Source organism: Scatophagus argus, chromosome 21, assembly GCF_020382885.2.
Source record: "Scatophagus argus isolate fScaArg1 chromosome 21, fScaArg1.pri, whole genome shotgun sequence".
NCBI lineage: Eukaryota > Metazoa > Chordata > Actinopteri > Scatophagidae > Scatophagus > Scatophagus argus.
This window is the reverse complement of record NC_058513.1, coordinates 7,582,285-7,605,907: the sequence shown is the minus strand read 5'-3', so window position 1 is coordinate 7,605,907 and position 23,623 is coordinate 7,582,285. Positions and strand designations below refer to the sequence as shown.

The window sequence follows — 23,623 nt, the reverse complement described above, 5'->3', positions numbered from 1 at the left end:
GAGCACTTAGGAGTCATTAACCTATTTTGCTGGATAGGAATAAAAACAAAAACAGTTCCTACTGACAGACTTTGACAGGTAATGCGTGTATGTGTCATAGTGTTGCGTAAACCAAACTATGTCAGTAGCTCTTTCTCTTACAGTTAGTTTTCACAGTCCATGTTTTATTTCAGTTTAAATACTGAGATATGTTTAGATCTGTTTTTCTTTAGATTGAAAACCTGCAACTACATAGATAGATAGACAGATAGATAGATATGGGACAGAGGCTATACTCTCACACACTAAATTTGCTTAAGCTCCCATGCCTATTAATCTTTAGCAATAGAATTAATTCATTAAAGGTTAATGGTCCTGTCATTGCAAAACCACACATAGCGTATAACATAGAGAAGCGTGTGTGTGTGTGTGTAAGTGTGCGGTACGGTGCGGTGCATGTCCAGCATAAAGGGAAAGCGAAGCAAGTGGCTTCTTTATGGAGAGAAAATGAGGAAACAGGGAGGCAGGGAGAGCAATCGTCTCTGGAAAAGTGGCGATAAAACGAAATAACGGTAAGCTCCTCGCCCAGAGACGTCGACGTTGAGTTAAATATCATATCTACTCATCGTGTTTTTTCGTATTCTTGGCCCATTAAGAGGATCGGTGCGAAATGTCAGATCTGAGTTCGCGCGCCTCCAGCGACCACGGCGGCGGCGCGGCTGCCCGCGCGAGCCCATGGAGCTCGCGAGAGGGATATTTCCTTTCCTCTCGGACGGAAAAACAAGGCGGGGGTGGTGAGGGAGGGGGAGGAGTTCCTCGCGGCAGCTTGGCCAATAACACAGTGAGTGTGGGGTCTCGACAAATGAGAGCTCGATTAAGGAGCTGTGCCCCCACGTGGGTTTAGAGCTCTGAACAACAATGACCAGTTTAAGACCAATCACAGGCAAGCATGGTATTAATCTTGACGCGGATTGGTTCGCTGTTTTTCACAGAGTCCCCTCACTCATCACGTTTAGCCCGTTGTTATTAACTCTTTCCTACCACACAGGAAGGAGCTGCTCCGCTCATAAAACACAAACCCGCACTGAAAGAGCCAAATGTGAATTAATGAATGATTCAGAGGCGGTTTGTTTTTAGAAACGCGATACATCAGTTAATCCAGGCTGTTTCAAAGCCTCGTTTCAGACACATTTAAAGAAAAGCGATGGTAATATACTGTACCATACTGGGGCACATGGGGCGACCAGAACAGCGCTGCAGTTTTTAAGCGCACGCGTTACCCTGATCATAATCAAATCAGCATGCAAGAAAACCAATGAGATTAAAAGCACATGAGAAAAGCATGCTTAGCAGTGAGGTATAACCCACATTCACACATCCAGGCTCTAAAACTGTGGGGCAAAACTGCTCCTGTTATGCCATGTACCGTCTGCTTTACATGGCAGAGAAAACAGACTCAGGTAGGTGACTGGAAATGATTGAAAACACTCCCCTCCCACCCCTCTAGTTTTAATTGCACTGATGTTTTACAGTTGATAACGCTACACGTGTTGTTGACGCCGTTCGGTTTCTTCGAAGTCCCCCCAAAAGGAGACATTAAAAGCAGCCATTTTAAATAGCACTAAAGTCCTTCCCTCCTACGCTATGCAGTCACACAGGCACCAGCACTGACAAACCAGGCATCAATCTTCTCTTTCTCTCTCTCCTTTTTTAACCTCCAAAAAATATACGTATAGGCGACGTTCTCGCAAATGAGCCACAGCAGAAGACTGACACCGCCCCTCAGCGGTCGTTTTGGGAATTACAACAGCGACTGTCTCAGACGCGCGTGTGGATGCTGTTTCAGCAAGCGTAAAGAGTAGAAACGGTTAGATGAACAAAACGTCAAAGTGCATTTTGGGTTTTTTTTTTAATTGATGGCACCACCTTGAATGTTCTACATGGTAATATTCTGTTGAGACATTTTGGTGCCGTTATGATAAAATGAAGAGTTTCTCTTTTAAAACGTCTGAGATCTCATCCAGTGGTCATGGGTGACATAGCTTTGTTTGTGTGAGTAACAGGGATGGACGAGTGATGGGTGACCACTGACACCAGAAACCTGAGCAAATTTCTTTTTTTTTTTTTCCTGAAAGTCCCAAAAGAAAAAAGAACAAATTTCAGTCACGGAAATTTCAATTGAGTGCTGAAGCTCTTTTGGTGACAGCATCATTGGGCTTATTTTCACCTGTTCTCATCTCCATTCAAAAAAAGCATAGCCCATGTCTGCAAGAAAAGACGGACTAATAGGGGGTGATGTTCTCAATACAAAAGTGTCTTCAAAAATTGCAAAAGTCATGTACTCTTATTAAAGATATTGCTTGAAAAATTGGACAGTGGGTTCTGGGTAATCAAGCAAGTAAGCTCCTTTTTTTACTTTCACCTTTTCCATCCTGTTGCAGGAACCTTTACATCTCATCTATCACATAAGAGCCTGCAAGTACTCAGAGTACAAGAATACAACAAGTCTGGCCTTTTCCTTTTCTTTACATTTCTTTTTTGATTTCTGATGTTGTAGTCAGAGTTATTTTCTACAGACTTCCCAAGCCTCTTAAATAATCATGTTCAATTGGACTAAATAAGTTGTAGTGTAATGCATACTCCCAGTGTTCCAAGTACAAAGTTGGGTCCTCACACGAGTTGATTTTCACTGGAACAGACTGTGCTAAGGAAGAGAGGAAGAAATTAAACCAAGAAATGAACAAAGCAAGACAGCAGCAAAACCTCTTTCAGCTTGTTTTGGCATGCTTTTGCAATAGCAACAACAAGGACATCCAGTGGACTCAAAGATTGATCCAGCTGATCTCTCTTTCATTCAGTTCATAACCTCTGGAATTGAACTGAAGACAAGAAAGTGAGGGGGGACTTAAAGGGAAAAAAGGGTAGGAAACAGAATGAATAGAGGAGGAAATTGAGGGAAAATGCATGTATTTGTGGGTGTGTGCGTGTAAGAAGGGGTGTCTGTAATAGGAGGACACTGTGGGGTATGAAGCAGCACCCCGCAGTCCCAAGTAATGGCAGAATAGAACTTAATAGGGTAGAAAAAGGCTGGCGGCTGTTAACGCAGAAACGGTCACTTTGAATTCCCCCTTCTCTCCCTCAGTCACTCCCTTCCCTGTCATCCCTTCCTCTGTGCACCTATCTTTGACTTGGTTTCCCATCCCTGTCTGCCTGTGTAATTTGGCAATTCTCCCCCCTGCCTCCCTACACCCTTAACCCAACTCCTACCATTCACCCATTACGTTTCCCCTTCTTTCCCTCTCTTTCCCCTCCTTTTCCTTGTTCTTCATCTACTCCTCCACAACCTCTTTTCCTCTCCTCCTAGCCTTCACCCTTGCCTTCTCCCATGCATCCTTCGTTCCTTCCCTGCCACATCCTTCCCTTCCCTTCCCTTCCCTTCCCATCTCACTCCCCCCTCCTTCCCTCTCTCCTCCTCCTCCTCCCCCTCCCTCTGTGTCTCCTTGGAGGAGGTGTAATGATAGCTATTTGAGTGTCATCAGAGGACGGCTGTAATGGCTTCTAAAGCACCATCCTATGGTTGCCACGGTGAACCTGGCACAGCCGCCGTCCCAGAATAAGGGGTGTGAAAAAAAAAAAACATCTGGTTGGCTATGGACAGGCGTCACTGCGCAGACGGCAGCAGAAGTGTCGGCACATCAGCAGACGATGACGCAGCCCCCAGGGGCCACAGAGAGCGAGCTAATGATGCGTGGGATAGGATACATATGAGGAGGAAGTACAGTAATAGTAATAATAGTGATAGTAATGAAAATAATATCACTGATAACAATAACAGTATATGACTTTTTTGATTTGTGAGCACTGTGTCTATCTGCTGCTCGTACCTCCTTTTTTCTCTCACCCGTTGTGTGTTTTCTATATGTGTAACCATACATGAATGTTTGCGTGCGTTTGTTTTGTGGTTCTATATAAAAGAGAGAGAGAGAGCGCGATAAAGCAGATGTTTCTCTGATGAGGATTCCAGGCATGCAAATGTGAGGATCTGATTTCCAGCTCATTTGTCTTATTTTAAAGATAAGCAGTGTTGAGTTCTCAGAACAGATCACACATGCACACTAACGTAAGTTGCATCTCCTCTTTTTATCAGGAGATCACATCTGAATAGAGAAGCAGAGCAATCATCTAGAGTTTATCCACATCATTAAGTGTATTTATGAACAGTCAGGTAGATCGAAGTGTTTTTTGTTCTAATGGGCTTCATAAAGTAGGTGTGGAACCTTATAGTGCTCCAATAATGTCCTTAAATTTCCACTTAATTTCTTAGTTTTAATGGTAAGTTAATTGAATTGAAAGAAACTCTAAAACTCTCAGACTTAAGAGATGACTTTTCATGTTTCACATCCATCTGTGTTGGATTTTCTGTCAGCAGAGCAGGGATGTCCTCTGCTGAATAGGCAATAGAAAGTAGTTCATCATTATGAAATAAGTCAGATTTATGTAGTAAAGAGCATGTTCACTTCACTTCACCAGTCAGTTTCAACTGCAGGTTGTTTTGTCCAGCATTAGTCAATGAAAAATTATATACTTGTCCTCATCTCATAGTGACTTGTCACAACCACTTGTCATCATTTTTACCAGAAGTTTTGAATTAGTTCAATAAGGAGTTAGAAATCATACAGGCCTTTGAAATTTTTGAGAGAATAAGGCATTTTTCTATGAAAAATCTGAACTACAATGATCATTTATATCACTAAAAAGTTTATATCACAAGCCATCAGTTGGGATTCGGGCCTGTTTCCCGTGTTGGTTCTAGGAGATTTTGAAGTATTTTTAAGGTCCCTGCTGAAATATTGCAAGTACAGCAAATGCAAGAGGAAATGTGATCATTTTGATCATATTAAAACACTTGGATGGATGATTTTGAAATGTTTTCTTTTGCGGAGCCAGAGGTAGGCTGTGTTCCTAGTCTTCCTAAGTTTCATACTGTGGGGATAAAAGTACCCATACAAATGCTCATCAGAGGGTCTTTAATCTAGTCTTATTAGAGCAAAGTTACAGACTTGACACAGGGAAGCTGATCCCAAGTCAGCATTTCAGAAACGTGGGATGTTTGTCTGCCAAAAGTTCACACACTCAGTTACAGCACTCGTCCTTCAGTATCTGAATCGTTTGTGTGACTGTGTGTTAAACGCATTGTTTATCACATTTTACAAAAAGCGCAGCAGTTCAAGTCTGGGTCAGGGCGAGTAAATCTTTCAGTGGGTTGTGTTTGCTGTGAACCCTGAGACCCTCCTCTGACCTTTGTGTGTGTGTGGTGATGAAATGTATGTTGCTGAGGGTCAGTGACTCTATATGTGTATGTTTATAACCATTGTCAAGAGGGGGGTGGGGGTGTATGCAAGTGTGTGTGTGTGTTAGGGGAGGGGCAGTGCCAATAGATTAGCCAGGTTAGGATGATTGGGTTGAGGATTAGATGGTTTCAGGAACAGACACGTCTGTTTACTCCACAAAGAAAACTTGTAATGGGCTGATTGGCAAGGCTGATTACTCTTCCTCTCTCTCTCTCTCTCTCTCTCTCTCACACACACACACACACCCACACACACACACACACATACACACAGGCACACTTCCTGCATACATTCATTCAAAACCCCATATGTTCATTAGCTTATTATTGTTTCCTTCACAACATGCGTCATCTCCTTTCATTCTCCTTTGCTTGCCTACCAAATTCACATGTACAACCTGACTTCTGTGGTCTCTTGGACACATTTCCCATCAGAACTGACTGAGAGAGCTTGCAATCAGAGAAGGTGTGTAACTAAACCCTCAGCACAGACAAGTAAGTGGAGCCGCACTCGGGCAACAACGCAAAAGGCATGGGGAGTGCTCTGGTTACCCGGCTGTGTGTGTGTGTGTGCATTGTTTCTACTTACCTGTCTTTATGTGTCACAGAAAGACGCGAAGTGCAGGAGCTCAGAATAAAGCACAGAGGCAGAGAAAGGCAGGATTATACACATGGCAGGTTAGAGAAAAGCACACGGAGAAGGAGAGGATGGGAGGAAAAAGCGACAGAGAGAGGCTTAAGATTACAGAGGCAAAAACCCTTTGTTGCGGAGTTCAGTTGTGATGGACGGCTTATGTTTAGGGAAAGAGTGAAGGAGTCCTTCAGTGTGCTACCATAAAATTTGCAGGATCGCTGAGGATGTTCTTCTTCACTGATCAAACTTTTGTGTGACAAACAAGCAACCTGGACTTCAAGGAAGGTGAAGAAGAGAGTCAGATTATTGGATGCAATCCCAAGATAGTAGGCAAAGGAGCCAAAGGAGGGGCAATAACAAAATCCCCAGTGAGGGCTAATCAGGGGGGACCAGGTGACTGAGCCTTCAGGGTGAATAACAAGTCAAACAGGAGTGAGGCTGGATGAGAGAGCACTGTTCATTGAGGGAGGGACAGGGTTAGCGTCAACTGCAGAAGTGAAGATAAACAGTCTAGATCAAAATTAGTCTACTTGGGACTAAAGAGAGATCAGGGCTGACTCAAGTCTTTGCCGCTTCTAACCTGATTAGGCTTTGGAGAAGTAGTGGTCGAGGGGAGCCGGGATACCAGGGGAACGTGAGAGCCAGCAAGAGAAGAAGAGGAAAGAAAGAATTACAAGAGGACCCTTGGTGAAAGAAGCCTCTTAAATCTGAGAGCTGGAATTAGAGCCACAGAAACTGCAAAGGGAAAGCCACAAAACCACAGTAAGTAAATTAGGAGGCTGTAGCTGGAAAAATGTATAATAAAGCTATGGGCGGGGGGAGGAATTTGTGGTCTTGGGAGTGCTTTATATACTGTACCTTAATGAATTGATTTCCTGTCTTAAAGACTTTCTCATTTCATCATTCTCCATGACTTCATCTCCTTCCTTATTCCTCACCTCTTTAAAAATTCCTCACCCTTTTTTTACAAAAATGCAAACCCTTCACTCTTCCATCCCATATTAGGCCCCTTCTTTCTCTCTTCCCAATCTTTCCACAGCCCCTAACTTGTGTCACTCTTTTCTCCCCCTGTCTCTCATATTTCTGAATCCACAGGTGAAGATGCCTGCTAACGGGAACCGCCCCTTGAAGTTGCAGTTTGGTCTGATCAATCATGAGGGTCGCTACCTCACTGCTGAGACCTTTGGCTTCAAGGTACAAACCTTCCATCCAATATAAAAGAAGAACAATGTATTTGCATGATTGTTTGAGTCATAGAGCCATACATTTCTCTAATCTTTTAGGCAGATGCTACCAGACACTGCCGGTTTGTTGTAGATAAGACAAAGGATGGAAAGCCTCATGCTCTTTGTTGGAACACTTCTTTGTCTCTCAGGTGAATGCGTCAGCACCGAGTCTGAAGAAGAAGCAGATATGGACTCTGGAGCAAGACTCCCAGGACACCCAGATTGTCTACTTGCGCAGCCATCTGGGACGCTACTTGGCCTCTGACAAGGATGGCAAAGTCACTTGTGAGGCTGATGGGCACAATTCTGACTGTCGCTTCCTCATCGTGGCACAATCAGATGGTCGCTGGGCTCTGCAGTCTGAGCAGCACCTGCGCTTCTTTGGTGGCTCTCGGGACTACCTGTCCTGCTTTGCTCAGGTTATCACAGATGCCGAGCTGTGGGCAGTACACTTGGCTTTACATCCTCAGGCCAACCTACTATCTGTGGCCCGCAAGCGTTATGCCCACCTCTCTATGGAGGATGGGGAAATCGCTGTGGATGTAAACATTCCCTGGGGGGTGGCAGCGCTCCTGACACTTGTCTACCTGGATGGGAAGTACTGCCTTAAGACCTGTGATGGCCGCTTTCTCAGCAATGATGGGAAGCTCTTGACGCAGAGTGGTAAGGCTACGGCGTATACGCTAGAGCTGAAGTGCGGGAAGCTGGCCTTTAAAGACTGTGAGGGGAAGTATTTGTCTCCCATGGGGCCTACAGGAACCCTGAGATCTGGACGGTGCTCTAAGCCAGGCAAAGATGAACTGTTTGACCTAGAGGAAAGCCACCCACAGGTAGTTCTGATGGCAGCCAATCGGCGATACGTCTCCATAAGACAAGGTAGGATACCACAGAAACATCAGCTAGAGAAGATATTGTCACAAAACTGATTTTGTCCTGAAGCCTTGCATGCATGCACAAGATGCATCTTGTGCAGCTTCCTAGGTTCCCTGAAGTTGTATGCAGAATCCCAAATGTCTGATTAAATGGAGGAAAGCTGACCTTATGTGCCACTGAGGGTGGTCATATGAGCCTTTAGCTGACACATGCTGACCTCCACACATACATAATGTAAGCAGAGGGGTAGCAAATACAATTACTACCACAGTTACTACTACTTACCACTTGCCTATATACACTACTGTGCACTGATACGTGTCCAGAAAACTGAGCTTACAAATCACAGGAGGTACATTAACTTGTGAACATGCTGAATATGCATGGTTAGGGGAGTAGGTCACTCTCAAATGAATGACATCTGATAAGGGATGCATAGTAATTATGGGTAATGTAGTCTGCACATCAACATGAATTGATATCACATTGGATAGAAGCATCTTTCCATGAAAACAAGATAGACAAAGCTGCAGCTGATTTAGGGTCGTTCACTGTTAGTATTAAGCCATAGTGAATTGAAATGGCCCATTAACAGATTAATTGTGCATCTATGCTGGGGATAACTTCTGAAACAGATTTGTTCACTATTTGCAATGAGTTTTTCATGAAAGAGTTTTAAAAACAAAAAATGAGTGCGGTCAGAATAGGTGTTGCGTTCCAGAAATGATGGATATGACAGTATGAAAAGCAAACACAACAGAATAAGTTTTGCCAAATATAAATCATAAATTGTGATCTCTTTGAAAATTCATCCCCTCTCAAATGTGCCTTCTGGCTTTGGTGGGCAATGGTGTTAACACTCCTTGGACTTACTGAAACAGCTGCTTGTAACTTATATGCTGTGCAGTAATGTTCTGTTGATACTGTATTATATATTTACTCTCTGGTCTTGGGACAGGGCTGATGGAGTGTGTTATTTGATCAGCATGCAGGCACAACACCACACTACTACACTGATGGATTACTCCACATTAACTTCAAAGATGTTGTTTTTTTTCTTCTTAAAAACAAGGTTGAATTTCTTTGATCAGCGTAAAAACTAGAAAAATTGTAATTGTGACGATCACATTTCATATAATCAGAAGGGCACTTGAAGTGGTCAAAATGGTTTGCTAGTCTGATTTGAAACTGGATTTGGGGGGGATTAGTATACTTGTCAGCATACTTGGCCATGACACCCATTCGCAGGCTGCAGATTCTTGTCTGCGGGGTCGAGTTACTTCATCCATGGGTGCTGTAACCGAATGCCCCCATGCTCATTGTTCCTGGTTAGCAGTGGGATCTTCAAGCGGAAACCAAATGACTGGGAGCACTGTAAAGTGATTGGTTGAAGGGAAGGAAAGCTATGGTGCGGGATAAAACATGCATACAGTATAGAGTTGCAACATGAACAAATGTATGCTCACATTTGTCTGTTATTGTCTATCTCTCTCTCTCTGTCTCTCTACCTTCACTTGTTCTGCGCAGACAAAAGCTTTATCTTTCTTCGACACACTCGCCCACACACAACCATACCGTCCTGCTGTGGCAAGTGGTGAGGTGGTGTTTTGAATTATTGATGAAGTTGGCCCCTGTTCCTGGAAGGCGAGGGGGGGAGTCTGCTTTCAGAAACCCAAGCTGCCTCTCACCTGGGGCTAAAGCTTCTGCCCCTCTGAGTCCTGCTCTAACCTGCTAACCCTGGACTCAGTCAGAGCTGATGTGCTGCTGAAAATCAAGGAAACAAATAATTAAAGAGAGCATCAATATGCCGTTTTTAACAATATATGATACTGCAAAATAGATTTTGGTTTTTTCCTAATATATTTTTTGTTGCTATGACATTTCAGTTTTGAATTACGTAATTCCTTACCTGTTTTGCCACAAGACAGACTGGCTATTGACATGTAACAACTGTTCAGCAGCGACCAAGTATTCTTGTCAGTGGACAAGCTTATTAAATGGCCCCACATGATATCAGCTGACTTCCCTATTTTCTTCCAGTGTGAACACTAAATGAAAACATTAAAAACTATATTATGTGAAAGTTGAAATTGTTAAATTAAAAGTAATAAGTATTCCTCCCTCTAAAAGTGGCACATATGTATAAAATTTAATCTTTTCACTCAAGAATTTTCAACATTTTCCCTATCTGGGTGAATATACCTTGTTACCTTCTACCTCTGGGTGTGACATGATGATTAAAGAAGACGCAGAAAATGGGAAGCAGAGAAGGGAGGATATAACACTCAAAGGACTTTAGGACAATAGGACAATAGGAGTATGTGTGGACACAGGTGGGCTTGTCATCCTCCCTAATATCACCTGTATTTACACAAAAATTAGCCCCTTTGTTTCTGCTCCACTTAGAGGAGTCATGTTGGCTTTCTATTTTGAAGCAAGAGCAAATTCAGTAACTGGGTCAGTGATAAACGAGGGCCTGCTGTTGTGAGGTAGAATTTAGATGTAAAAGTATTAAAGAGAGGTTTGTAAACAGCAATGGGATAGCCTGCATTTTGTGTGTGTGAGCATGTCATGTAGGGCTGTCATCATGTCTCTCATCACATCCCTGTGTTCTTAGGTTCTAAGTGGTCCACTCTGACCTGAAAGTGAAAAAGAGATGATAGTCCAAAGACACAAACTTTCCATTGACACACGTGAGCACAAATATATATACATGAGTGCACACAGCCACAGATACACAGCCCATGAACAGATAAGAGAGGGGGGAAAATGAATGGACTGAAATGAAGGGGGAAAGCAGAAAATGCAGTTGAGAAGGATGAAGGATTGGGAGAAAGAGGGAAATAAGGAAGAGGGAGACGGTGGCATCAGCTTACCATTAATAATAGATGTCAGAGCCATCTATCGCTGATGGATTAGTTAGGCTTGCTCCACTTGCAGGCTGCAGATAGGACAACACTAGAAAGTGGAGCTGGATCTGGGGTCTGATCCAAAATGTGGCACTGCTGATGTTACCTGTGTGCTTTTGTGACTGTCTCTGTATCGATGCATAAGGGAGTGTACTAATGAAGAGTGTACTGTTCTACGCTGCATAGTTTATCAGTGATCGTGGCTACAGTAAGGATGACATCTTATTTTGTATGCTTCACCTACTGGCATGTCAAAGATGGTCATCAGCACAGCTATAGGTAACCTCAGATTGCTGGCTTGGATTTCGGGATATCGCATCTTTCTCCCCCTGTTCTCTGTCTCCTCCATCCTTCTCTCCTTCCTCTGCCTCCTCACCTCTCATCTGTCAGAAGCCGCCCGTGAGGTCCCAGCTGAGCCCTGTCGGAGGATCATTTCTGGGTTGAATTAGTGTGAAATGGACACATGGAATAGGTAGACAAAGCATGACATTGAGCTGAGATGAGACAGAATGAGAGTGATGGGCCCCCAGGCGTAGGTGCAGAGCAGAGGAGCAGAAATTTCGCCTTCGTCTTCGTCTAACACACTTAAGATCAATGATAATTTAACCAGTTGTAAGACCTCATGATACCTAGTTTATCAGGTGTGTATAAGATGTGATTAAAGCATCCCAGTAGCTCAGTAACCATGACACCTTTGTGGCATGTCATCTCCTTTTCTCCCCCTTGAGTTTCCCCCTATCTACGGTCAGATATAAAATTATTAGACAAAGCCACAAGAAATATCTCTGAATAATCTTATAAAAATTTAAGCTGTAATCAGGCCCTTCAAACTGTTACCTGTAGGTGCATCTGTGTTACATTATGTATATGTAATTTATGTGCATGCATCCCTCAGCAGTCCTAGGTTTATTACATGTAATTTAAATTGTATTTATGATATGTTGTCTCCCTTTTATCCATGTTATCCACCACCTTGCTCCAGACTAAAATATCTGAGCAATTTCTGGATGGATTGCAATAAAGTTCCAAGTGCTGTACCATCAACAAGTCACATGTTGAACTTGCCCCATACTACCCACATTACTGTAAGCCTTAATTGTAGTTCGTGCTTAATTTCAAAAGAACTAAGGAAAGGTTAACTTGTATGTTAAATTAAAAATACACCTATTAAAAATGTTTTCTTTTAAAAGTTTATATGGTCACTAGAGATCCTGGGTATATACGAATGTTTGAAAAAACATCCTTGCATTTCATTTTAATAAGGAAGCAATGTGCTGTATATATTATCAGCAACAATGCTGATTCAATGTAGTCACTTCAGCTGAAAAATCTTGTATTAAAGATTTGATTTGAACAACTCTAGCATGCATGTTAGCATACTTAGCTTAGCATTAGTCTCACAGAACCACTAGCTTGAATTGTCATGTCTCTGTTCTGCAGATTTGCTTTTGTTTGGCAGTGTTGTATTATTCTTTGGAGTCTTTCAATGTTAGACTTTACTTTTTCTGCACATCTCCAGTGCAGTCAAATGCCAGTTACCAACAAGCCAAAGTAATTACCTGTTAGGTTTAAAGATATTTTTTAACCTGTTTTTAACAGTATTTGGTTCATATTTGTTAGATAAGAATACACCTCTATACAAGAGCATGCTTTGGGTCCTTTAAGATGTATGAAACAATATACAGTAGCTAGTTAAGGCATTAACATGTTTAACATGTTTTCCATATGTTCAATCATTCACAGTTCCGTTAGCTTAAGGGTTTAGAGTGGTTGGTAATTATCTGTACAGCCTGCTAAGTGTGGACCATAAAATCCTCTGGTCTTTTCCTGTTTTTCCTTTATTCTTTTATTGAGGGGATTGAGGGATTGGACGGGTAGCACTTGAAAGCTGATTATATCAGAGTCCTGCTGTGAAGAGGGCAGAGAGGCAGGGCCGGAGGTGGGGTGATGGTGAGAGGGGGTCAGGGGCAAGGAGGGAATGATGGGGGAAGGGAGGAAGGTAGAGAGGGATGGCGAGAGAGGAAAACAGGGAGAGACCAGAGGGGGGTGAGGTGCACAGATCTGCATTGTTAAAGGATTAAGAAAATGCATTGGAGATATTCTGAGAGGCATCTAATTTGGGATTTAGCTCTCTGCAATCTGTCTCTTACATACTGTTGTTAGTGTGGGATAGTTTGTCTCTGTAAGATTCCCTTGCACGGGCCCTCTTAGTGTGTTCATTTGATTTACAGTATATTTTGTCCTTAAGTGCTTCCAGAACCAGAATCAGACAAAACCCAGTGGAAGCTATATGATCAGTTTAAGGCGGAACCACTTAACATCCCAGGATCAGACGTGATTAAAAACTCTTTCATGCTGGGCCAAGCTAAACATAACAACACAACCTGATTAGCAAGCTGATATGTCACCATTTTTCCCAAACTGTTTTGTTGGATTCCAACTTGCCACTAAGAATCCAGAGAGGAAACAAGCTGAATCTGCACTGGAATTTGTTTATTTCATGCACAAATCACTTGAGTTTCACCTCATCAGTATAACCAGATGTATTTTGATGCTGCCTTAAGTTCATCACTTGTCTCTGTAAAAATATTATAATTATACACTATAGACCTTCAATTTTCATGCTTAAACGTTAATGACGAGACGTGCATGCTGTGCCCCTCCCAGGAGTGAGCCTTGCAGCCAATCAGGAAGACGAGACAGACATGGAGACATTTCAGATGGAAATTGACAAAGAAACCAGGAAGTGTACATTCCGCACCAGCCAAGGGAACTACTGGGCTCTGGTGGCCCACGGGGGCATCCAGAGTACTGCCACCGAAGTGTGAGTCTGTGTTCTCATATCGTTGGGCTGATTACACAGCAGATTTTTTGACATGTCATAGCAAGATAATCACAGATGTATTAATGAGTGCAGCATTCAGCTTGGAGGACATCTTGTCATTGTGTCAGTCATCAAATGGAATCTATGGAAATAAGACAACTATCACTGAAAGAATGAAAATTAGAGGGATATTTGCGTGAGTGCATGAGATGGTAAATAACAGAATATAGTGATAAATCATTTGTTTTAGTACATCTCTGTCTCCTATATGTATCTTGGCAAACGTGATTTGATAGCAATTTACATCCCTCTTATTTGACCTGCTTAGTCTTGCATGCACTTATGTAATCATATTTCCAAGACCAAGTAATGGCAAAGAAAGTGTCATTTTCCTTTCACTGCCTTATGATGCCCAACCGCAGGTCAGCAAACACAATGTTTTCAGTGGAGTGGTGTGGCCAGAAGGTGGCACTAAAAGCTAACAATGGAAAATACATCTGCACCAAGAAGAATGGCCAGCTGCTTGCTGTCAGTGATTCCGCAGGTAAGAGGCCAGTTTGTTTTCCTTTGTCTTTTTCTGCTCTCATCACTAATTTACCTCCTCCCTCAAGCCCTGCTCCTGACTTGCGTCAACTTGTGTCTCCTCGGGTGTGTCATCATCATTTGCTGTCAGGTGAGGATGAGCAGCTCACTTTGAAGCTGATCAACCGACCCATGTTGATCCTGAGAGGAGAGAACGGATTCATCTGCCACCACAGGAACTCCAACACACTGGACGCCAGCAGATCAATCTATGACATTTTCACCCTGCAATTCAACAATGGGGCCTACCATATTAAAGGTCAGGATGTACCCCCACAAACAAGACTTATTGAATCTTTGTTTCTTTTGTTGTGTCATCAAGACTTGATTTGTGCTGTGTCTGACTTTGTGAGTCTACCCTTTAAATCCTGCAGGTGTGGATGGCCGGTTCTGGTATGTGAACAGTGCTGGGCTCGTGTGCTCAGATGGTGAAGTGCCTGAGGATTTCTCTCTGGAGCTCCTGGAACATGGCCGCCTCGCCATCCGTGGAAGGAATGGCAAATACCTGCATGGAGACCAGGGAGGCACACTGAAGGGAGATGGACTCAGCCTGAGCAGCTCAGCCCTATGGGAATATTAATACAATCCAAAACAGTCCCAAGCCAAGGCCTGACTCTGACTCCTTTCACTGTTAAGTTAATTCTGTGGCATTTTGAGGTGAAACACGGTTACTCATCGGTGAAGAGCCTGTACTGAGGTGGCAACAGACAACTCAGAGATAACCGACTCAAATGGGGAGGACAAAGTGCAAGCAGCGGAACTGACCAGCCAAGAAACGTCTTGATGAAGTGAACAACGTTTTCAATCAGTTCTTGACCTCAAAACAGAAAAAAAATAGTGTGAATGAAAACTGAAGTTTTTGTGTTGTTCTTTTAGATATTTTCTTTCCATTGAGCATTTACTGCACAATTTCTGTTCTGAAGCTGAACAACAGATTTTTTTTGTTTATCTATGTTAAAAAAAACCAATAAAATAATAAAAAAATCCTCTTTCAATAAAGACTTTTAAATTTGTGCAGTAAAACCTATCATAGGCATGACATCCAGTCAGACTTTCTACCACTCCTTATAGGCAATATTGACAGTACTAATACAGGTGTGTAATGACACTCAGTCTAAGAAGTGAAATGAATCAGGGTGACATCTGAGACACACATTGCCACCATTACGAGTGAGGTCACCTTCAAGAGGAGTTCAAGTCATTAGCACAGTACTTCCATCTGAGGATGATTATTAAGCAGACAAGAACGATTGGGTTTCTAGTTACCTGCAGAAACTGTAAGTAAGACTCATGTACATGGCAGCTGTATCCTACCAATACAAGCAGGAGCGTTCCAACCTTCTGTCATTTGTTCCTCTGTTATGCTTTTCTTTCTTTTGTGAATGCAAAGATACAAACTGTATGTCTGCTTGTGTTTTGTTCTAGTCTTATCACATTTCTACAAGCATTATAGAAATCAAGACCAGTCTTATCTAAGAGTGCATCCACACATTTGACATCTCGTCAAACCTCGATATAGCGTTACAGCTTTATATAGCGATACAGGCAAGTCATTTGGTTTTTGACAGTTTTGGTGACTGTAATCTTGTGTCATCATGACTACTTGGAGCCATGTGGGGAAATCAATTTCTACATGAACCTGCCCACATGCCCACACAACAATGTATAATTTGTGGATGTGCACACATCCTAAATGTCAATAATTCAATATCCAATATTTCAAAATGTTAGCCTACCTTGTGAAGTGAAAACCTTGTGTAGTGTTACAGGTAAACATACACTTTCACCTCTGAGCTCTCTTGCTTTTGCTGAGACGAGGTAGAATCATCAGCTGCAGTCGGGTGGCTGCTTCTTCATCTGGAGGAGACACTGCAGATGTCCCCAGCAGGACTTTGAGGAGGATCCTCAAGTCTGCTGGTCCTTAGAGTCCTCTGCAGAGGTTTGGGTCCCATTTGTATGTTAAAATCAACTTTCATTTCTGCTGTTCTGTTGAAAGCTGTAAAAATAAATTACCTACTGTTGGAGCAGCATCATCATCATGTGCAAGTGCTGATTCATCACTGCTGAGGTTCTGTTCTTTCTGTTGTTTTTTTATTATTATTTGTTAAATCCACATTATTTTTGTTGAGGACTGTGTAAAAAGAAAGAACCTATACAGTATTGTACTTAAGTACAGGTCTGAGGTACTATTTATTTGACAACTTTAGTTGCAAGTTGCTTTTTAGATTTAGTCTAATTATACAAAATAAAATCAATTATATTACAGATCATATTATATAGATAAATAAAGAGTAAATTGAAGTTAAGATTGTAATCTAGTTACATAATATACAATACATATTCTGAAACATACCATTCTGCAGAATGAGTACTTTTTGTTTGGTACTTTTACTAAAGTAAAAAATTAAATGCATGATGTTTACTTTTAAGAGAGTATTTCTACCTTCTCCTACCTCTGAGCTTCAGAGATCAGGAAGCAAAGACATACACAAGTCAGGACATGCAGCTGCTGTGGACATGTGGAGACCAGCAGTTGCTGATGCTGTTTCTGTAAGGTGTTGCTCTTACTGTAGTGATAAAAGGAGATGGCAACAGTTGCTCACCAGTCATAATGCAGTTTCACTGGTCTGCTGTTTGGTCAGTTATTGGTGGATGAACTATGAGAATCTCTGCAGAACAGAGAGACTCTATCACTGCTTTTAGGCAGATAAATGCTGTTGAGGCACAACCCACAGGAACTGTTTGAGCCATGGTACCAGCAGGCTGTTCCTGCCATGGCAGTAAGCAGTAGTATTCCATGTTTTTGTCATGGTCTGAGCAGGAGTAGCCACTCACCAACTGCAGTCAAAATGGTCTGCTGGTTGCTGGTTGACCTCCTGTCTGTTTCTTAATCTCCTTCTAAGCACTGTGCTCACTGCTGTGGTTCTTCCATTCCATACTGAAAACAGTGAATATGTTATTTGGACAAAGAGGACTGTCTGCGCCTACTGCTGTCCTTCACTCATTTTTCTTCTTCTGAGTAAAAGAATAAATGTTCATGTTCTCATTTGTTGATTCTAATTTCTAATTGATTATAAGCTCATAATTCCTTATTTTCTTTATATCTCATTAAAATGATTATGTACAGTACTGCATGGAATGACCATCTCCATGTTCAAAGGAGACGGTCAGTAGTTACCAAGTTTACCCAGGCTCTCTGTGTTCAAGTCAGAAAATTCTGGAGAATCTCAACTGTCTCCATCAGTAAATGTGTTTTATTATTTTGATATTCAGTGTACAGTTGAAATAATGGATTCTACTCAGACAAAACTTTACTGGAGCAGAAGTTGGAACGTTCATTTTAGTTGGTGTAGACCTGAACAACCCTTTAGGATGATTAGGAGAACTCAAATTACTTACTTTTTAATTTATTGTACATTTATGATTAAATCCCTGCAATCATCCACTCACCTGTAACTGAGTGCCTGTGCCTGCAGTGTACATCAGGTACTATGTTACTGTTACACCTACATGTCTCGCACATCATGAGACCGTCAGTCAGAGGAACTTCACTCAGCTGTGAGAGAGCTTTTCCATTTGGGCTGTAATTGCATGTATTTTTAGGCCACCTGAGCTCTTCGGTCACCGTGTGCTGAACATAATGGTTTGTAAAGAGAAATTAAACAGAAGCACACATCTAACAAAAAAAACCCCACTGTGAGCGACCATAATTATTACAGCTGTAGAATATGTACAATAACAAAATAATAATGGAGAATGAATGAATAATATGAGAACGACCATGAATGGTAACATCTGTTTATGGTGATGAAAAAGTACAGTTACAATATGTCGACGTCATTACTCAATCAGCTGCAAGGACAGGTTATATAAAACTGAACTGAATTTAATAAAGCCACAGTGTAGGCTTTATCAAATTATAAGAAGAGGATTTTCTCTGAGTTCTTGGTAAATGCAGAAAAGAGATCGGCTCATCTGTCCTGTGGACGCGCCCATACCAAAGGTCCCCGATACCCGACTTTGCTGGATCTGCTCTAACAGGTGCTGACATGAAACCAGAAGGAAAGAGGCAAACATTCAGAAAAAAATCAAGATACCTTAGATTCAAATACAATCATGGGTGCATCACTGTGATCTTACAGAAGTCTCCAGCTTAATGGGCTGACTTAATTTTATTCATGTATTTATTTATTTATTATTTTGCTATGTTTATATTTGTTTATGAATAAGATTTTATTTATTTATCTTTTGGGGTACACAGTTGCTGGTTACTTTTCCAACTATGAGATCCCCTTACTTTTCTTCCTTTCATGTTTGTGTAAATGGAATGTTTTTACTGTTGTTTACAATGAGCACCTGTCATGAAGTTTAAAGGCTATTCATTTCTGAATATATAATTAATTATTAATAAAGGACAGATGATAATAAAAAAATAATAAAAATGACTGTTTGTTTCACACCCTATACACCATAATCATATGGCCATTTTCCTCTCAAGCAATGAGGGAGCCTCATACTGAGCAATAATGTCAGACTGTTGGGTTGAAAATTGTAAGTTTTATAAATGTTTGGAATATGACAAATTGGTATCATTTTACTGCTTCTCGAGGGATCAGCAACCGAAAAGACGACGGATAGTAACAATCTGCAGGGACACTGGGCCATATTTCAAAATAACAGGACATATCTAATAACAAATTAGCTACCCTTAGACAACAGCTAACATTATCATTTCATAGACTTACATAATACAATCGAAAAAGGTGTAAATTAATTCTGAATACAAACATCTTGAATATATTTGTTTAAGCCTGGAATTAAAAAACACTGGATTGCAACGTAAAGTTCATTGTCATCTCGTCATCTCAGAAATGCTCTGGTTAATCAGAAACAGGCTTGATAGAGTAAAAGTAAGGCTTAATTAATGCGTCCAAAATGTGCCTTGATATTCCCCAGTTAATTTTGGCTTTTTCCATCGTTTCATGTAGCACTATCAAATGGTAATGTTAGCTAGGAAGTGGTTGAATGCCAACGTTAGTTTGTGTCTAGTTAGTTAGTTAGTGCAACACAGCAGTATGACATTATCCCAGCATTTGAGCTTCCCACAGCCAACATGTAAATATGATCTATAGACAAAATGTAAGTCTCACCTGAGCCCGCTGCAGTGCCTGTCTTAAACCTAATCTCTGGACCCTCTTTGTAGAAGCAGCCCTCTCTGGAGCCCTCTGCAACAGAGTCTATGTAGGAATAGAGCAGGTGATGAATCTGAATGAATTTCACATAAAACTTTGCATCTAAAAGAAGGGACAAGCATATTTATCACGCCTGCTGAGAAAAGGCCGAGACGTGGCAGTCTGGGATAGTCCAAGGCAGATGTGATGTCTAGTCGCTGTTTGACCAAAACTCAAACCATTATATATGTCGAAAAATATTTGTAAATGTTTATGACTGTAAGTTTCTCTGAAAATTCTGGAAACGTTGGCAATGTGTGAGCGTTTGTACCTCTACCCGGCGCAGCACAGCATGATGCAGTCCACACACTGCTGCTATGGATGAGCTCTCAACTCGAACCTCCACTATGGTCAGGGACTCCTCCTTCCTCATGCTCTCCTCCCCTACATCTACCTGGAGAACAAAGGAGCATCCATTCACTAGCAAATAATAGCAGGTCAGTTACAAAGGTTAAACAGTATATTAAATCATTTGTTACCTCTTTTGCAGTCAGTGTGACTGTGTGCCCATTTGGACCTCGAGCATGGACCACTGAGCTGCTGATTTTGTCTCTTTGGTGTCCTGTTGTCACTCCCCCAGGGCCTTCAGACAACAGCCATTCCAGTAAAGAAAAGCACACATTTCGAGGGGCCAAATTTGGTCCCTGACGGTCCGAATCAGAGCTTTTAAACACAAGCGTATCTTGCAATAACTCTGATGAAACCCGCACACTTGCTGAATACTGAACTCGCTCGGCCTTTGAAGCGCTCTCTCCTCCTCCCTCTCTTTTTCCACTACATCTTATCCTGCGTGAGCTTACAAAAGCTTGGATGGAATCCATTGGGGTATTGTTGCATTGAGATGTGGCCTTTGTCTGTGTAGCTATCGAACTGTTCACCTGCAGGGCGTGCAACCAATCCACTGTCAGTGTGTTCAAGGGCAAACTGATGCAGCTACTCTGTGAACCAGAAAGGTTTGCTGCCTCCTCTCCAAGAAGCCTTGAGAGTGAGAAGGTGAGCGAGAAGCTCACTGTCATGGGGAAGGATATGTCCACTGCAGCTACTAGAGGCAATGACACTTCTAAAGTTTCCCCCGGATGGAGGTTGTGGAATGGGAATGAAAAATTTGTGGAGGAGCTTTCTCCCCCTGTGCTGGGAGAATATGACAGAGGAAATACAGTGATGCTCAGTGTCCAGCCTTGTTCCAAAACAAAAGGACTTGAATTATCCAGGACACATCTCAGGTTCAGGGAATCTTTTTGAAGCAATCTGCTCCACTCAGTCACAGCATGACATCTGATTGGCTTTTCCTGGACATGAAGATGCTCTTCACTATTTGTGCTGGCTATCAGCAGGAAGCTGATGTTAAGCACTTGATTCATGTGCTTCAGAATTTGACTTTTTGATCTGATGGCTGTTTTCAGCACTGATGCTCTAAAGGACAGCAAGGAAAATCATATTCATGTCAAAAGAAAGATAAAGTTCAGTATAATATATGTCTACTGTGTTCCATTTCAGCAATTCAAAAAGAAATCATCTTGGGTATACCTTTCACAAACATCCCCAATGGCAGATAAGAGGTCCCTGACACTGTGGCCCACCTGGGTGGAGAGCATCTTAGACAATCTTGTATCCTCTCTCCTCACAGGTAAAGTGATCCTCTGGAGCTGTCCCCTGACAGACAGCCCCAGCAACTGAACTTCACCTGGTATACAAGGATACAAGATATTGGTAGTATAAGTGGCACAACGGCCATATCAATTTATTAACACATACTCTTGTCCGCTACACATATAAACTTGTGCACTGCTCCAAATCTTAATTGGATGTGGGGTGAAAAGACTAAAAACAACAAAAACTTTGTTGATAAAGTAACAGCCGCCACCACCTAATGGACAGAAGGATCTGACAGTATATAGGAATGGTTTACTTTTCTTTTTAGATTTGTTTCTATTACTTTTACTTCTATATTACAGTCAACTAACTTGAGACAGCAAATTCACCACAGTGAACATAATATCACTTTTATATTCTCATTAATTTGTGGTCAAAATCACACCAGCCTCTGTGAGAGGGAGTGAACTTTCAAAGTGAACTTTCTGGTTTTTGTTCAGCAGCTGCCTCAAACACACTTCACAGAGAAAAGTTTCAAAACAGTAACTGTTTCAAACTGTGTACAGCCAAACCACACCATATCTATTGTGTAACTCACTCATGAATCAACTGAAAGCCATGTCAAGGAAATTGTTCTGTGGTTTGTATTTGTAAAGTCAGCAAATCTGTGACGGACCTCAGTCTGCTTACCTGCAGTGTTGCATGTAGGCTCAGCCAGGGTGATGACTCTGCACACATTTAAACTGGTGGGGCTTTGGAGGGCAGTATATGTCTTACTGGATGACTCCTCATCCCATTCCTGGCCCTTCCTTCCAGATGATTCCTCTGATAGATCCAGACTCATCAGGTCTGTGCCTGTGCTGTAGTAAAGACACTTTTTATCCATACATCCACACATCACAGGCCCTGGTACACACCTCTCAATAAAACTAGCTGTGCTGCCCCCTTCCTCTGGCCCTTCCTTTTTCATTTTGATCAGCACCACTCTCCCTAGTTTTCCCACCGCCACCAAACACTTTGCATGTCCTGGACCCGTTTCCATGACACAGGAGGCTCCAACAAATACAACTGGCTGCTCCAAGCTATGCAGGACTTGGAGCCGTGATCCTGGCAGACGCAGAGGAAGGTAACACAGGCGCCCGTCAGGCATTCCACAAAGGATAATCGGTGATTTGCTGAGGGCAGCATCAATCCCAAACAGAACTTTGAAGAGGACTGACTCAAGGTGGAAATGGCCTTCAGTTAAAGAGGTCTCTGACAAAGATGTGGACGATGGCGGTGTTATATCACTCGAATGGACACAAATCAGCACAGGCCTCATTCTCCTTCCTGTGCTTCCCTCTGTGTCATCGTGAACAACACATGAGGCCAGTGGTAGACTGAATGAAGTGAGCATTTCATAGCTGCCAGAGACTGACTGTTTTGAAGAATTGTACAGGATCAACATCCAGGACGTGTCTCTCTGGGAAAGAGTCAGGAGTACCGAATGGACGAGAAGCAGTGACAAAACACCTTCTTCTGGAACAACCAGGAACTCTGAAGAAATTTTCAGCTCAGCTGGACTGGAAGAGGTGTCAGTTGCTAAACTTTCAGTTCTGCAGAGGTGAAAAGTCGTGTAAGTAAGGGGCTTTTGACAAGATTCAGTTTAACAAATTGTATATAACACATTTATTCTCAGACTTAAGAGAAACTGAATGAAAATCCAGTTGTTATGAATGTGCTAACACTGGACCACCTGTGTAAGTTCATACCTAGATAGCAGGAACTGTAAACCGACACAATAAATTCCACTTGTACAGGCAACATAGAGGAGCTGCTTGTCATGACTCCCAATCAGGTCACTAACGGGACCGGGAAACTGTAGGACAACCTGCAACAAAACAACATAAAACAGTCTAACACAGAACATGTGCAGTTATTTTTACAACTTGATCTACTCAGTGGACCTTTCTAGTCTATTTGTGATAGCTGATCAATGTCCAAGTTACTTGCCGTGAGTTTCCCCTCTTTAGTATTGAAGACATAGACCTCGTCGTTGCCTGTGCAGAGAAACACATCTGTCCCACCGCTAAACCTGACCTTTGCTGTGTATGATGGACCTAAGAAGCCAAAGTCTGCCCAAGTCTCAACAGCACATCGTCCTTCCATAACCACAACACCGACGAAGAAGAAACTGACGAGTCTGCATAAACGTTAGGCACGCTGTTAACACTGTTAGCTGAACAAGGGATAAAAAAATGAACGATTGGGGCAAAACTGGACCGGGTATAATTTGATGAGATGTTTACAGTGGACGAGACGCTGTCACATAATTCCCCGCGTCGACTTTTGGACCAGTAACAAGCAAGAACGTCTTCTTCTTCTACATCCGTTTAATATCAAATTGCGATCACCCATTTTGAAGGTGCATACCGCCACCTAT

General features: G+C 42.1%; 2 protein-coding genes across 3 annotated transcripts; one reads left to right on the top strand and one right to left on the bottom strand.

Annotated features, from left to right (window-relative positions):
• Nucleotides 1–5,888: 5,888 nt before the first annotated feature.
• fscn2b (fascin actin-bundling protein 2b, retinal) lies at nucleotides 5,889–15,494 on the top strand. 2 transcript variants are annotated; one of them, XM_046378240.1, is made up of 7 exons: nucleotides 5,889–6,725; nucleotides 7,059–7,157; nucleotides 7,339–8,065; nucleotides 13,639–13,795; nucleotides 14,218–14,339; nucleotides 14,469–14,636; nucleotides 14,752–15,491. In XM_046378240.1, the coding sequence occupies exons 2-7, from the start codon at nucleotides 7,065–7,067 to the stop codon at nucleotides 14,955–14,957; spliced, it is 1,473 nt and encodes a 490-aa protein (XP_046234196.1). In that variant the 5' UTR covers nucleotides 5,889–6,725; nucleotides 7,059–7,064; the 3' UTR covers nucleotides 14,958–15,491. The 2 variants fall into 2 exon arrangements, with proteins under 2 accessions (XP_046234196.1, XP_046234195.1); XM_046378239.1 differs by having other exon boundaries at nucleotides 14,218–14,636; nucleotides 14,752–15,494.
• A 2,667-nt stretch (nucleotides 15,495–18,161) lies between these two features.
• faap100 (FA core complex associated protein 100) lies at nucleotides 18,162–23,566 on the bottom strand. The gene is made up of 8 exons (XM_046378229.1): nucleotides 23,194–23,566; nucleotides 22,953–23,071; nucleotides 21,892–22,796; nucleotides 21,136–21,292; nucleotides 20,088–21,021; nucleotides 19,880–20,002; nucleotides 19,528–19,614; nucleotides 18,162–18,421 (listed from the first exon to the last, which is right to left on the bottom strand). Exons 1-8 carry the CDS (start codon nucleotides 23,347–23,349, stop codon nucleotides 18,290–18,292), a joined length of 2,613 nt encoding a protein of 870 aa, XP_046234185.1. The 5' UTR covers nucleotides 23,350–23,566; the 3' UTR covers nucleotides 18,162–18,289.
• Nucleotides 23,567–23,623: the final 57 nt, after the last annotated feature.

Excerpts from the sequence above, each read along its gene's own strand:
- fscn2b (XM_046378239.1), top strand. The coding sequence starts at position 7,065 with ATGCCTGCTAACGGGAACCGCCCCTTGAAGTTGCAGTTTGGTCTGATC. Across the intron at positions 7,158-7,338 it reads CTGAGACCTTTGGCTTCAAG|GTGAATGCGTCAGCACCGAG; the intron begins GTACAAACCTTC and ends TTTGTCTCTCAG. Across the intron at positions 13,796-14,217 it reads CAGAGTACTGCCACCGAAGT|GTCAGCAAACACAATGTTTT; the intron begins GTGAGTCTGTGT and ends GCCCAACCGCAG.
- faap100 (XM_046378229.1), bottom strand. The coding sequence starts at position 23,349 with ATGGAAGGACGATGTGCTGTTGAGACTTGGGCAGACTTTGGCTTCTTA. Across the intron at positions 22,797-22,952 it reads TTACAGTTCCTGCTATCTAG|AACTGAAAGTTTAGCAACTG; the intron begins GTATGAACTTAC and ends TCACCTCTGCAG. Across the intron at positions 20,003-20,087 it reads TCACACTGACTGCAAAAGAG|GTAGATGTAGGGGAGGAGAG; the intron begins GTAACAAATGAT and ends TTTGTTCTCCAG.